Source organism: Pristiophorus japonicus, chromosome 15 (assembly GCF_044704955.1).
Source record: "Pristiophorus japonicus isolate sPriJap1 chromosome 15, sPriJap1.hap1, whole genome shotgun sequence".
In the NCBI taxonomy this organism is placed as follows: Eukaryota; Metazoa; Chordata; class Chondrichthyes; family Pristiophoridae; genus Pristiophorus; species Pristiophorus japonicus.
Window position 1 is genome coordinate 126,385,706 of NC_091991.1, and position 13,696 is coordinate 126,399,401.

At 45.9% G+C, this 13,696-nt stretch overlaps 1 protein-coding gene across 1 annotated transcript in view; it reads right to left on the minus strand.

The window, feature by feature from the left end:
* Positions 1-13,696, minus strand: part of rgs11 (regulator of G protein signaling 11) — a 247,511-nt gene that overhangs the window by 142,688 nt on the left and 91,127 nt on the right. Inside the window, exons 4-5 of the mRNA XM_070856713.1 lie at positions 10,112-10,218; positions 5,465-5,516 (exon numbers count right to left, since the gene is read on the minus strand). Coding sequence (XP_070712814.1) covers positions 5,465-5,516; positions 10,112-10,218 — 159 coding nt within the window. The remainder of the gene's footprint in view (positions 1-5,464; positions 5,517-10,111; positions 10,219-13,696) is intronic.

Below are 13,696 nucleotides of genomic sequence, written 5' to 3' on the forward strand. Positions count from 1 at the left end.
TATAATAGAAAAATGCATGGCTCTTAGTAACTGTATTGAAATGGTTCCAACTCCGTCGACTGCACTCCTCTGGGCCAACAATGGCTGGAATTTTCCCAGTGCCAAGTGCGCAGGTTTGGGACGGGTTGGCAGTTAAAACCGTGGAAATTGACAGCACGTCTGGTATCCGCAAACTTCCGCATTGAAATCGGGCGCGTTTTGAGGTGCTTCACGTGCCCGCTTGGGAGAGGCGGGTGACCTCACTGCGGTAGTTAACTGCTGGTTGAGAGACACCTAACTGCCTTTTTATCATCAAGTTTTGGCTTTAGAACCGAGGATTCATGCACCTCGGGAACCTCTCCTATGAAGGGGAGGCGAGGGCTCAGTGGCCATTGTGCAAGTCCATTAAATCAAAGCTGGAAAAAACAAACACTCACATTACACCTGCTTCCTTGCCTAATGGAATCATCATATCATCATAGGCAGTCCCTCGAAATCGAGGAAGACTTGCTTCCACTCTAAAAGTGAATTCACAGGTGACTGTACAGTCCAATACGGGAATTACAGTCTCTGTCACAGGTGGGGCAGACAGTGGTTGAGGGAAGGGGTGGGTGGGGCGTCTGGTTTGCCGCATACTATCGGCGACGAGACTCGAGGTACTCAGCGCCCTCCCGGATGTTCTTCCTCTACTTAGGGTGGTCTTGGGCCAGGGATTCCCAGGAGCTGGTGGGGATGTTGCACTTTATCGAGGAGGCTTTGAGGGTGTCCTTGAAATGGGTTGATGGTGGCTAGGCAATGGCAAACATTTAAAGATCACATGGATGAACTTCAACAATTGTACATCCCTGTCTGGAGTAAAAATAAAATGAGGAAGGTGGCTCAACCGTGGCTAACAAGGGAAATTAAGGGTAGTGTTAAATCCAAGGAAGAGGCATATAAATTGGCCAGAAAAAGCAGCAAACCTGAGGACTGGGAGAAATTTAGAATTCAGCAGAGGAGGACAAAGGTTTTAATTAGGAGGGGGAAAATAGAGTATGAGGGGAAGCTTGCCGCGAACATAAAAACTTACTGCAAAAGCTTCTATAGATATGTGAAGAGAAAAAGATTAGTAAAGACAAACATAGGTCCCTTGCAGTCAGAATCAGGTGAATTTATAATGGGGAACAAAGAAATGGCAGACCAGTTGAACAAATACTTTGGTTCTGTCTTCACAAAGGAAGACACAAATAACCTTCCCGAAATACTAGGGGACCGAGGGTCTAGTGAGAAGGAGGAACTGAAGGAAATCCTTATTAGTCAGGAAATTGTGTTAGGGAAATTGATGGGATTGAAGGCCGATAAATCACCAGAGCCTGATAAGTACTCTGGGATGCAGACTAAGGAAGTGGCCCTAGAAATAGTGGATGCATTGGTGATCATTTTCCAACAGTCTATTGACTCTGGATCAGTTCCTATAGACTGGAGGGTAGCTAATGTAACACCACTTTTTAAAAAAGGAGAGAGAAAATGGGGAATTATAGACCGGTTAGCCTGACATCAGTAAATGGGAAAATGTTGGAATCAATTATTAAAGATGAAATAGCAGCGCATTTGGAAAGCAGTGACAGGATTGGTCCAAGTCAGCATGAATTTATGAAAAGGAAATCATGCTTGACAAATCTTCTAGAATTTTTTGAGGATGTAACTAGTAGAGTGGACAAGGGAGAACCAGTGGATGTGATGTATTTGGACTTTCAAAAGGCTCTTGACAAGGTCCCACACAAGAGATTGGTGTGCAAAATTAAAGCACATGGTATTGGAGGTAATGTATGAACGTGGTTAGAGAACTGGTTGACAGACAGGAAGCAGAGAGTCGGGATAAACAGGTCCTTTTCAGAATGGCAGGCAGTGACTAGTGTGGTGCCGCAGGACTCAGTGCTAGGGCCCCAGCTCTTTACAATATACATCAATGATTTAGATGAAGGAATTGAGTGTAATATCTCCAAGTTTGCAGATGACACTAAGCTGGGTGGCAGTTTGAACTGTGAGGAGGATGCTAAGAGTGACTTGGATAGGTTAGGTGAGTGGGCAAATGCATGGCAGATGCAGTATAATGTGGATAAATGTGAGGTTATACACTTTGGTGGCAAAAACATGAAGGCAGAATATTATCTGAACGGTGGCAGATTAGGAAAAAGGGGAGGTGCAACGAAACCTGGCTGTCATGGTACATCAGTCACTGAAAGTTGGAATGCAGGTGCAGCAGGCGGTGAAGGCGGCAAATGGTATGTTGGTCTTCATAGCTAGGGGATTTGAGTATAGGAGCAGCGAGGTCTTACTGCAGTTGTACAGGGCCTTGGTGAGGCCTCACCTGGAATATTGTGTTCAGTTTTGGTCTCCTAATCTGAGGAAGGACATTCTTGCTATTGAGGAAGTGCAGCGAAGGTTCACCAGACTGATTCCTGGGATGGCAGCACTGACATATGAGGAGAGACTGGATTGACTGGGCCTGTATTCACTGGAATTTAGAAGGATGAGAGGGGATCTTATAGAAACATATAAAATTCTGACAGGACTGGACAGGTTAGATGCAGGAAGAATGTTCCCAATGTTGAGGAGGTCCAGAACCAGGGGTCACAGTCTAAAGATAAGAGGTAAGCCATTTAGGATCGAGATGAGGAGAAACTTCTTCACTCAGAGTTGTTAATCTGTGGAATTCTCTACCGCAGAGAGTTGTTGATGCCAGTTCATTGGATATATTCAAGAGTGAGTTAGATATGGCCCTTACGGCTAAAGGGATCAAGGGGTATGGAGAGAAAGCAGGAAAGGGGTACTAAGGTGAATAATCAGCCATGATCTTATTGAATGGTGGTGCAGGCTCGAAGGGCCGAATGGCCTACTCCTGCACCTATTTTCTATGCTCCCCTCTCTCTGCCCACCTGGGGCTCGCTTGCCGTGTAGGAATTTCTAGTAGAGCACTTGCTTTGGGTAACCGAATGCGAGATCCTGCGAATGTCTGCTGCAGATCCATTTTCTGCAGCGATTTAGCTGTCAGGAGTTTGCAGGTTATTTCTGCAACCTCGGGAGCCACTCTCACCACATTGCTAGTCTCTCAGTATATTGATGATTGTGCCTCTGATAACCACGTTACCTGCCATTTATTAGATCAGCAGTGTGCCACTTATGCTGTCTCACCTTGGATCCCAGAATCGGACCAAGATGAGACCCACTACCAACAACATTAGCAACAACTCCAGCAGCAGCAGCAACCACACCAGCAACCTTCTCCTTACTGACCTGATGCTCCACAGGAGGGGAATCACTGGAGGTGATACCCCCAACACAGGGTATACAGGCAGAGGATGAGCTTCCTCAACACGACGGAGCAGCAGTACTTCAGGAGTCTCAGGCTATTGCGACAGGTTGTCGGAGACATTTGCTGCTTGCTGGAAGAAGATCTGTTTACAGAGGTCCTCGTGGACACGTCTTACAGTGGCTGTCAAAGTCACCACCGCCTCAACTTCTTCAGCTCAGGCTCCTTCCAGGGATCTGCAGCAGACATTTGTGGCATCTTACAGTCGGCTGCCCACAGATGCATCACCCAGGTGACCAATGCAATGTTTCACAAGTCAGCCACTTATGTGAACTTTGCCACTGATGAAGCCAGTGTTACTGAGCAGGCGCTGGGCTTTGCGGCTCTGGTTGGCTTCCCACAGGTGCAGGGCTCCATCGACTGCACACATGTGGCCATCAGGGCACCCCCACATCACTCAGAAGTATTCCTCAACCGCAAGGGCTTCCACTCTCTCAATGTGCAGCTCACCTGCAACGTGCATGTGTGTGCCAGATTCCTTACAGCTGCCATGACTCTTTTGTCCTGCGTCAGTCCACCCTCTCTCAACTCTTCGCTCCCCCGAACAGACTTACCGGCTGGCTGCTAGGAGACAAGGGCCTTCTGGAAGTCCAAATACACCACATCCACTGGTTCCCCTTTATCCACCCTGTTCGTTACATCCTCAAAGAACTTCAGCAAATTTGTCAAACTTGACTTCCCCTTCATAAATCTATGCTAACTCTGCCTGACCGAATTTTGCTTTTCCAAATGTCCTGCTGCTGCTTCTTTAATAATGGATTCCAACATTTTCCCAACCACAGATGTTAGGCCAACTGGTCTATAGTTTCTTGCTTTTTGTCTGCCTCCTTTTTTTAAATAGGGGCGTTACATTTGCAGTTTTCCAATCTGGGCCCTTTTCTCCTGCAAGGAGGGAAAGAAGAGAAGTTTGAGTGAGAGTGATGGAATGAGTGTAAGGAATGGATGGGCTACAATTGTAGAAGGTGACAATGAGGGAGTGGCATGACATTGCCAAATGGCCTCCTTCTGTGGTGTTACTTGCTTTGATTGCATTAGATGAGGCTGAGTGTCAGTGCGGGTTAGTCAGATGGGGATTGGGCAGAGAGGGATGGGTGCATCTTGCAAGGTATGTTGGTATGAGGAGTAATGTGCAGGATTCGGACTGGGAAGGCAGAGTGATGGGGATGTGGTGTCAGACACATCAGGATGTAGGTGAGTGTGGCATTGCACTTACCTTTCCTGATTTCATGAGATCATTGAATCTTTTCCGGCACTGAATCCACATCCTCCTCACCACACCCCTGCTGCTGACCTCCTCTGATGTCTAGCCATGCCCTCTTTGTGCCTTTTGCTGGTCTTTTTCGGCTATCTGCAGGGAAGAGGACCTCCCTGCGTTCTCTCACTCCCTGGACCAGCACTTCCAGGGAAGCATCTGGGAATCTTGGTGCTGCTCACTGCCTGTGTGTCTCCATGACTCACAGGATTGTCAATGTTATTCAGAAATTTTTGCACTTGAAAGCACCCTGAACACTCCTACAGCAGCCTTCAAATGAGCCGTGTACAAAGCTGCTTTAAATATCCACGCTGAAAACGAGTCATCTGTGACATTATCAGACCCGCTCCATTTAATTGGGCCAGGAAATGCAAATTACCCTTTCAATTGGTGCCAGAGTGAAACGTGCAGTGCAGAACGCGCTGTTGAAATCTCCGCGACGCCGACAGGCTACGCAGTCCGCACACACCCGACCCGATTCCAAGGTAAAGAATCCAGCCCATATGTCTCAACCAGTGCTACCCATTCCTCTGTATTCCCTTGTTCCTCATCCCCTCTGCTGCACCATTAGAGCTAGTTTTTCCACTCATTAAACCCTTGTCCTCTTCAATTCTCTGAAAATTAATTTGCCTTTCTTTGCCTCCTAAAATCCCCCCGCCCCCCCACAAGTCCTTTCATTTTCTACTCAGTATCTCCCTCTTCAATGTCCATGTAAAAGCACCTCAGATACATTTATTTATCTATATACACCTATTTATCTGTTGTAAGTAGGCAGTATTTAGAAATTGTAATCATTAAAACACATTATTTGAAAACATATGCTTTAAACTTTTGTTTAAAGTAATTCTATTACATTACATTGTTATTAAATGCACACTTACCGTAATCAAGTTCTGTTGCAGGCCATTTATATGAAGTCCAGAAGTAAGGGGTCTAGCAAAGATGGGGAAGGAGAGGTTATTTATAGTGACACTTGCAGTAATCCCATGTGATTTTAAACCACTAGGTGTTTCCACTGTTGTTTATCACGTTCAGCCATCCTGTGCTTCCTCCCCAATGACAATTGTGCTAGTATCCAATAGCTTATGGTGTATTATCGCATGTTGGGTGATGTAGTGTCCAAAAATCTTAAGATGGTATCTGTGTTTGCCCTTAATATAGTTTGAATAATACAACAATTCATATAAAGTTGGGTTTTCATGATATATACAGTGGGTTTGTAGATGGTGACAGTGGTCGGCGTATAAGCCAATATGCACCCGTTTTCTAGTAGTATCTAAGTGGTTAAGATGTTGAAATATTACTCTCCTTGTAAATCAAACTGATGATACTGACATACTATCCCGCGGGGGTTTCGGGGCCGGTTTTGCGGGGGTGCGGAGCAGTACTGTTTGGAAGAGTTGAGCCGGTGTGCAACGTCCCTGGTTGGGACACCAGCTTGCTTTTGTGACTCCCGCCAGACCCGTACTGGGACCCTGCTGGGACTGCCTGATAAACCGGGCGGTCCAACCTATAGTGGCTGCAGTGAGGTAACTAATGTCCATTTAGCATTTGAACTAGTGAACCGTGTTATAGTGCACTTCCTGGTGAACAGCAGCACACATGTATGTTTTTTCGTTTTTTTGCGATTTACTTTGTGGTGGCATGGACTATGGATTGGGGATGTTTCTGGTGGTTTTTTTTTCAATTTTTTTTTTCTCCCCAGGCCTCTCTCAGAGCTCTCCCAGGCCAGCTCTTTAGCTCGTGATTTTCCCATGCTCAGCCGGCCTAGCGCCCCGAGAGGTGTACAACGCCTCCCTTAGCGCTCCGACCCACAGTCAGGGCACAGCTGCCCAATTTTGATGACGCAAACTGTTCCCAGACGCAAACTTTAACACAGCCACCATTACCGCCCCGAAATGAGCAAAGCCAAAAACCCAGCCCCTTAACGAATTAAAATTGTAGAAAACAGTATCTCAGTTAAATCTACAGTTTATCAAGGGGCATTTGAACCAGTGAACAGAACTGTGTTATAGTTCTGAACACATATATGGGTTCTTTAACTGATTATAGTCGATTGACTTTCAACGAAATCAACCAAGAAATAATGCTAACATGGACATTATTTGGATTTACTGCAGAGAGATGTTTCTTAGCAACCACTGGTCCCATCTGATATTTGCACAGTGTGATGTAACAGTTTCTTAACCAGTAAAATACAAAACAGTTGCTTTAATTCAATCACTTTGTTTTGGAGCACAATTATCCTTGGGGAGCATCGCCATTCACGTACTACAGTTATGAGTTGCTACTAATTTTGTGCTGTTGCTATTCCTTGGAGAAGTGGATTTTTCTGCAAAGACAGACAAGTGCTCTTCCAAAATAAATAACACAAATAAATGAGCTCCCATGATGAATGAGTTGATCAACACAATGGCCAGAATGGTACTGAACCGTACAGACCAGGAAGGTTCTGCTGAAGCCACTGGGGGAGCACCTTGTAGGAGTAGTAGGGGCCAAAATTGCCCTCCGCCTGAAACGGGTCGAACCTACCACTTTTCAAGTCTTCCGTCCGCCCCAATGCATGGGCGGACAATCCGGAGAAATTCAACTCTGGCTTTTGTTTCCAGTCGGAGTGGTGTTGGTGTGGGGGAGAGGGGCGGAAGTGCAGTCGGGTCGGAGTAGCCGCCACTAGCGGGGCGGAAGTGGGCGGGTTGGAGTGGCCGACACTCCAAGTCATCAGCACTGCGCTGGTGACGTCATCGCGCTGGCGCGTCACAATGTCTCTCCCCTTCACTTAAAGGGGAGGCCCGCTGCGAACTCTGCAGCAACTTCAGTGGTGAACACTGGGCCACCGGGGAGGTTTTCGGCCGGGCCAGCATCCTGGTACCCAAGGGCCGCTCCCACGGCGGCAATACCGGGAACGGGGCAATTTCTCGAGGAGGTCCCCGCCAGTCGGTAAGATGTCGGCGCATTCACGTCGTAGAGTGGTCCAGAGCACCGCTCCAAAACTCAAAAGGAAACGTCCAAAATGGCGGCCCCCTCCATGCAGAGTCGGCGGCCATTCCATGGCGGCCACAGGCCTTATCAGAAGGAGCAATTTTGGTCCAGTAGAGTTGGTAAACATTTTTTTTAAGAAAGGTAGTATGGGTTCATTACTTAGGCGACAAAATAATTCACTATAATTTTCACCCAGAATTATATTCATCACCTTTATTACTTTTGGGGCTTGTTAGTCTGCACTGTCAGAGTATTATTGAAGTCAGATGAATGGTTTTAATGTTCTTAATGCAGAATCAAGAAAGTGGTAAAAAAGGCAACAAGAACTGTTCATGTAGATTAGCACTATTCAGGTAAAGGGGTTGAGTGGGTCACGAAAAGTGCTGCTCGATCAACTACTCCCTGGAGACTCTAGCAGCAATATATTGTGCTTCTCTTTCTTATGGTTCTCCCTCGCCTTAATCCAATTCTTCCCCGTCCGATGATGCCTCTTGTTAATGTACCTCTTCCAACTCCAATCCTCTTTTTATTGCTGAGTTGTCCAAAATGCAGCACACTATAATGAACCAGTCCACTCTGCCTGGGCTCCCAGAGCAATCCAGACTTTTGCTTCAATGTGCCAATGGTACGATGCATGGACCAGCATCTGTTTGCTTGGTGAAGCACAGCCTTCTTCAAGCTGTTGGCAGGGACACCCCAGCATCCAAGAAAGGACATCTTGGGCAATGGACCTTGTGGGATGGGTGTGGCCTTCCATGAGCAGCTCCCTTTACCCGCAGTCTTCCAACAGGCCCAGCCTCTGCTCATTGTGGTTGATGAGGCTGCTGCTCCCCTTCCTCCGACTATTCCTCCATTCAAAGGAATGAAGCAAACACAGTATGCATGATCAGCAGAGAGTGCTTAATCAGGGTAAGAAAAAAAAAAATCAGAAAAAAAGCGATCCCCAAGCTCACAACTGCCTTGGAAATCCACTAATCACAATAGCACACGCATCCGAATGAACTGTGTGCGGCAGATAAGTGGCCAGTTAAATCCAGCTTCCAGCTCTATCAGTTTGTGAAGCCAATCCCGCAAGGTTTTATTTAGCAGGATTTCTGACCCGCGTATTTTTCGCTTTTTTCTGAACATGGGCTAACAATGTAATTGGTTGCTCAGAAGCTTTCAGAGCATTGGAAGTTTGCAAAGTCCTCAAACACCATCCATAGCATCATGGGACACAAGTGATGTCTTTCTGTCATCTGCGTCAGATTATAGTATGCCCACTATCTGGGCACATGCACTGTACATCCCCTATCACTTCCAGCATGAAATTTCAGAAGCAACGTTGACAAACAGGGAGCCAATGGGTTGGCTACGATTCCATTTCCCACTCAGGTTAGGCTGAAGAGTGGACGTAACGCAAATGGACAATCTCGGCCCATAGTAAATGTTCATTCTGTCGTGTCTTTTATTTCGATATAATCAAATAATATCCAACTGAGAAGTAATATCTGCATATCCCTGAATATTAAAAATAATTACATTTTACAGTCTTTGACTGAATATTATTTAGTTTAATAAATATTTACATCTGTTGATTATGTTGAAACTCAGATGCCGAAATTCAGCCTCCCGATAAGGCCTATTACCGCCGGAAAGCAGCGGTGTCGAATGGACGCCGATTTGTAGTCGAATAGGCACCGCTCGTGAAATTCTCCCCGGGTGGTTTTTCCGGCGGTCCCCACTTCCACCCCGTTGCTGCCAAACCCTCCGAAGTAAGTCATCAAAGCGCACACCATGATGTTCCGCCCCACAAGCAAAATTCATCTAAGAAAATCTTCCAGCCACTGCTCGGTGCCCCTGACAGTTTTTTCTGTTGGTGCACTGTGTGTGTAAAATGGCAGTGCGGCCAGCATTAAAGGGGAGGGCGCACTGCCGTGGCCGCCATCCTATTTTTTCTTTGTCAGCCGACTGCTAGGTTGGCCTGACAATTATGCCCCCGGGTCTGGCAACAGGCAGCCTGGCACCCCCTCTTGGGTGCCAGGCCGCTGGCCCGGCCGAAACCCTCTCTGGTTGCCCAGTGGACCTAACTTAAAATGCTGCAGAGCTCGCACCGGCTCTCCCCTTGAACTGAAGGGGAGAGGCGTGTTGATGTGCCAGCGCGATGATGTCACCAGCCTGGCGCTGATGACTGACAGTGGCGGAGAGTCCATCCCGCCTTCACTTCTGCGCCCATTATGACCAACTTCCACCCCGCTCGAAAAAAAACGGCAAAGAGCTTGAATTTCGCAAGATGGACCACCGCATACGTTGTGGCGGTCAAAACACAAGAAAAACGGTAGGTGCGACCCATTTCTAGCGGGGGGTGAATTTTGGCCCCTCATTCTTTTACGTTATGACAGATTAACGCTAACATTTTAAACTAGAAGCACATCAGTGTACAGTCAAGACTTTTATATGTAAGAAACAGAAAGCATCCCTGCATATATTAGCTTAGGTTCATTATCCAACAGGTAAAGATAACGTCACAATATCCCTTTTCGTAGCTTTTTAGCTTCACAAGGTCTCACCTGAAATCGATAAGGAGAATCATCTGCACGAAGAACTAAATGCTTTGGATCCTTCAGCGGGTAAATGTAGCCAAACTTTATTATTAGCTCACCGAGGTGAAGGGATTCTGCAATAGAGAAAACAGAAGGCATTCGATAAGGTGCCACATAAAAGGTTACTGCACAAGATAAGAGTTCACAGAATTGGGGGCAATATATTAGCATGGATAGAGGATTGGCTAACTAACAGGAGTCAGAGAGTCAGGATAAAAGGGCCATTTTCCGGTTGGCAAACAGTAACTAGTGGGGTGCCGCAGGGATCAGTGATGGGGCCTCAACTATTTACAATCTATATTAATGACTTGGATGAAGGGACAGAGTGTAATGTAGCCAAGTTTGCTGATGATACAAAGATGGGTAGGAAAGCAAGTTCTGAGGAGGACACAGAATATGCAAAGGGATATAGCCAGACTAAGAGAGTGGGTAAACATTTGGCAGATGGAGTATAATGTGGGGGTGTGTGAGGTTATCCACTTTGTCAGGAAAAATAAAAAAGCAAATTATTATTTAAATGGAGATTACAAAATGCTGCAGTACAGAGGGATCTGATGGTCCCTGTGCATGAAATACAAAAAGTTAGTATGCAGGTACAGCAAGTAATCAGGAAGGCAAATGGAATGTTAGCCTTTATTGCAAGGGGGATGGAGTATAAAAGCAGGTAAATCCTGCTAAACCTGTATAGAGTAATGGTGAGGCCACATCTAGAGTACTGCATGTAGTTTTGGACTCCTTATTTAAGGAGGGATGTACTTTCATTGGAGACAGTTCAGAGAAGGTTCACAAGGTTGATTCCTGAGATGAAGAGGTTAACTTATGAAGAAAGGTTGAGCAGTTGAGCCTATATTCATTGGAGTTTAGAAGAATGAGAGGTATTTTTATGTTCTTATGAAACATATAAGATACTGTGGGGGCTCGACAAGGTAGATGCAGAGAGGATGTTTCCACTCATGGAGAAATCTAGAACTAGAGGGCATAGTTTAAGAATAAGAGGTCGCCCATTTAGAACTGAGATGAGGAGGAATTTCTTCTCAGAGGGTCATAAATCTGTGGAATTCTCTGTCCCAGAGAGCTGTGGAGATGGGGTCATTGAATATATTTAAGGTGGAGATAGACAGATTTTTGAATGATAAGGGAGTGAAGGGTTATGGGGAGTGGGCAGGGAAGTGGAGTCGAGTCCATGAGCAGATCAGCCATGATCTTATTAAATGACGGAGCAGGCTCAAAGGGGCCAAATAGCCTACTCCTGCTCCTATTTCTTATTTTCTTAAATAGAACTTCCCATTTAATTTCAGCTCATTATTAATACAAGCGGTTAGCCTAGATATTACTCGGTAGGATATGAACACAATGGTATCAAATTCCACTGCCAGCTATTTAAGCAGAGGCAAGGACGTGTTTATTTTAAATGGATATATATATATATATATATTATATATGTTAAAGTAGTGGACAGAGGAATTGAAATGAATGCATGAAAGAATTGTATGATAATATTGCAGTCATTTCTAGGCTTTAATTATATCCACATTTGTGAATTCATTTCAACACGATACTTACAGAATATTGCATTTATCTTGAGAAGGCTGCATAAATGACTAATCATAACCAATTTTTATTTCATCTTTTGTGGATAGACTTTATTTTCTGAGAAAATTCTCTAAAATTATACATTCTGAATATACAAGAACACAAAGCAGCATTTGACAAAAACAAATTTTCTGCCAAAGTATGGTTAAGAGGCGAGCCTGAAGTATAAGTTATTAGCAAATGCCAAAGTAAAAAGATAGAGGCCAATTTTAACTCTGACTGTGTTTCGGGTATGTGGGGTGGCAAAACGGACAGAAGTGAGGGTTAAAATCAAACCCAAATCTCTGAATCATTTATTATTATGAAGATTTGGGAATACTGGAATTGGAGATCAGGAGAAGACACATGACAGGGGACGATCTCCTCCAGTTGGTGCTGCCAGCTCATTATCATGCCTCGGGTATTCAGCACTGCAACTCACACTATTCATTGGCTGCACGCTTGAGTGGGGGCTGCGGGAAATCGGGTTTCACTGTTAAAGGGAAGGTGCACTCTGACTGCAGACAGGAAAGAAGGCGTCTAAGAACGAAATGGCTGCAAGAAAAGTCTCCGCTAAGTTGTGCGGCTGACTGGAGGCCCCGCAAAGGCCATTCACTGGCTTCTGCATGGAAGAAACCAAAACCGCAAAGTTTTCAATGGCCAGTTAAAGGGACTGTGCATAAAGAAAGAAATTAGAGGGAACATTGGCTGCAAGGCCTGCAGATCGGACCTCCAGGTTCTCTGAAGTTACATTGGAGACCCTGGTACAGGCAGTTGGCAGGAGGAAGGAACATAGGCACAGGAGGAGGCTATTCAGCCCCTCGAGTCTGTTCCACTATTCAATTACATCATGGCTGATCCTGTTTTCCCCCAGAGGCAGAAAGCTGTCTGGGCAACACGTCTGTCATCAGTAGGAAGGGATCAGGGAGTAGGTCAATGTAAGGAGCTTAGTTCCCAGGACATGGCTCCTGTTATATATGCAGACTATAGATATACTCTCTGTGTAGTCACTGTATCGTTGCATAAGATGGAGAATTGTTACCTGATGTACTATCAATGATTTACACTGTGTATATACTATGCTGGCACCACCAGAGGGTGCAACTGGTGGAGACCGGGGTTTCCTGCCCCTGTGGCAGAAGGCTGTCCACCAGAGGGCATTGTGGTGGGAGACCTGAGGGTCACCTGCATAAGTGTGTAGGGCCCAGTATAAAAGGCTGCTCACCATGCTTGTGCCTCACTCTGGAGTTACAAATAAAGGACCAAGGTCACTACTGTTTGAGTACAACACATTGTCTCGTGGAGTCATTCATGAGTGCATTACAGACATAATAACTGGCGATGAGAATACAGACCTTCACACGATTATGGCTACCTTTGGCACACTAAAAGACTTTGCAGAGGGTGATGATTGGGATGCCTTCACGGAAAGGCTCGAGCAATATTTCATGGCAAATGACCTGGCAGGGGAGATGGACACATTGGCAGAGAAGCGCAAAGCTATACTGCTGACCAGTTGTGGGACCGAGGTCTACCACCTCATCAGGGACTTGCTGGCATCCACGAAGGCCAATGATAAGACATACGATGAGCTGACTGAACTAACTAAAACCGAAACAGAGCATCCTTACGGCCAGGCACAGATTCTACACTCACCGCAGACCTGAGGGCCAGGAGATTGTAAAATATGCTGCCGACCTCAGGAGACTTGCGGCACCATTTGATTTCGGCATGCACCTCAACGAAGCATTGCAAGACATCTTCATTAAGGGAATTGGCCACCAGGGCCTCCTTCACAAGCTATTATCTGCTGAAACCACAGTCAACCTGCAGAAGGCCATCAGCATCAGTCAAGCGTTCATGACCTCGACCTGCAGCATCAAGCAAATTATTCATCCTATAGCCTCAAACCCGGCAAGTACTGTACACAGAATGGTGCCTTTCACAGGCAAGACTGTAGAACGTGGCTCTGCCCAGGGC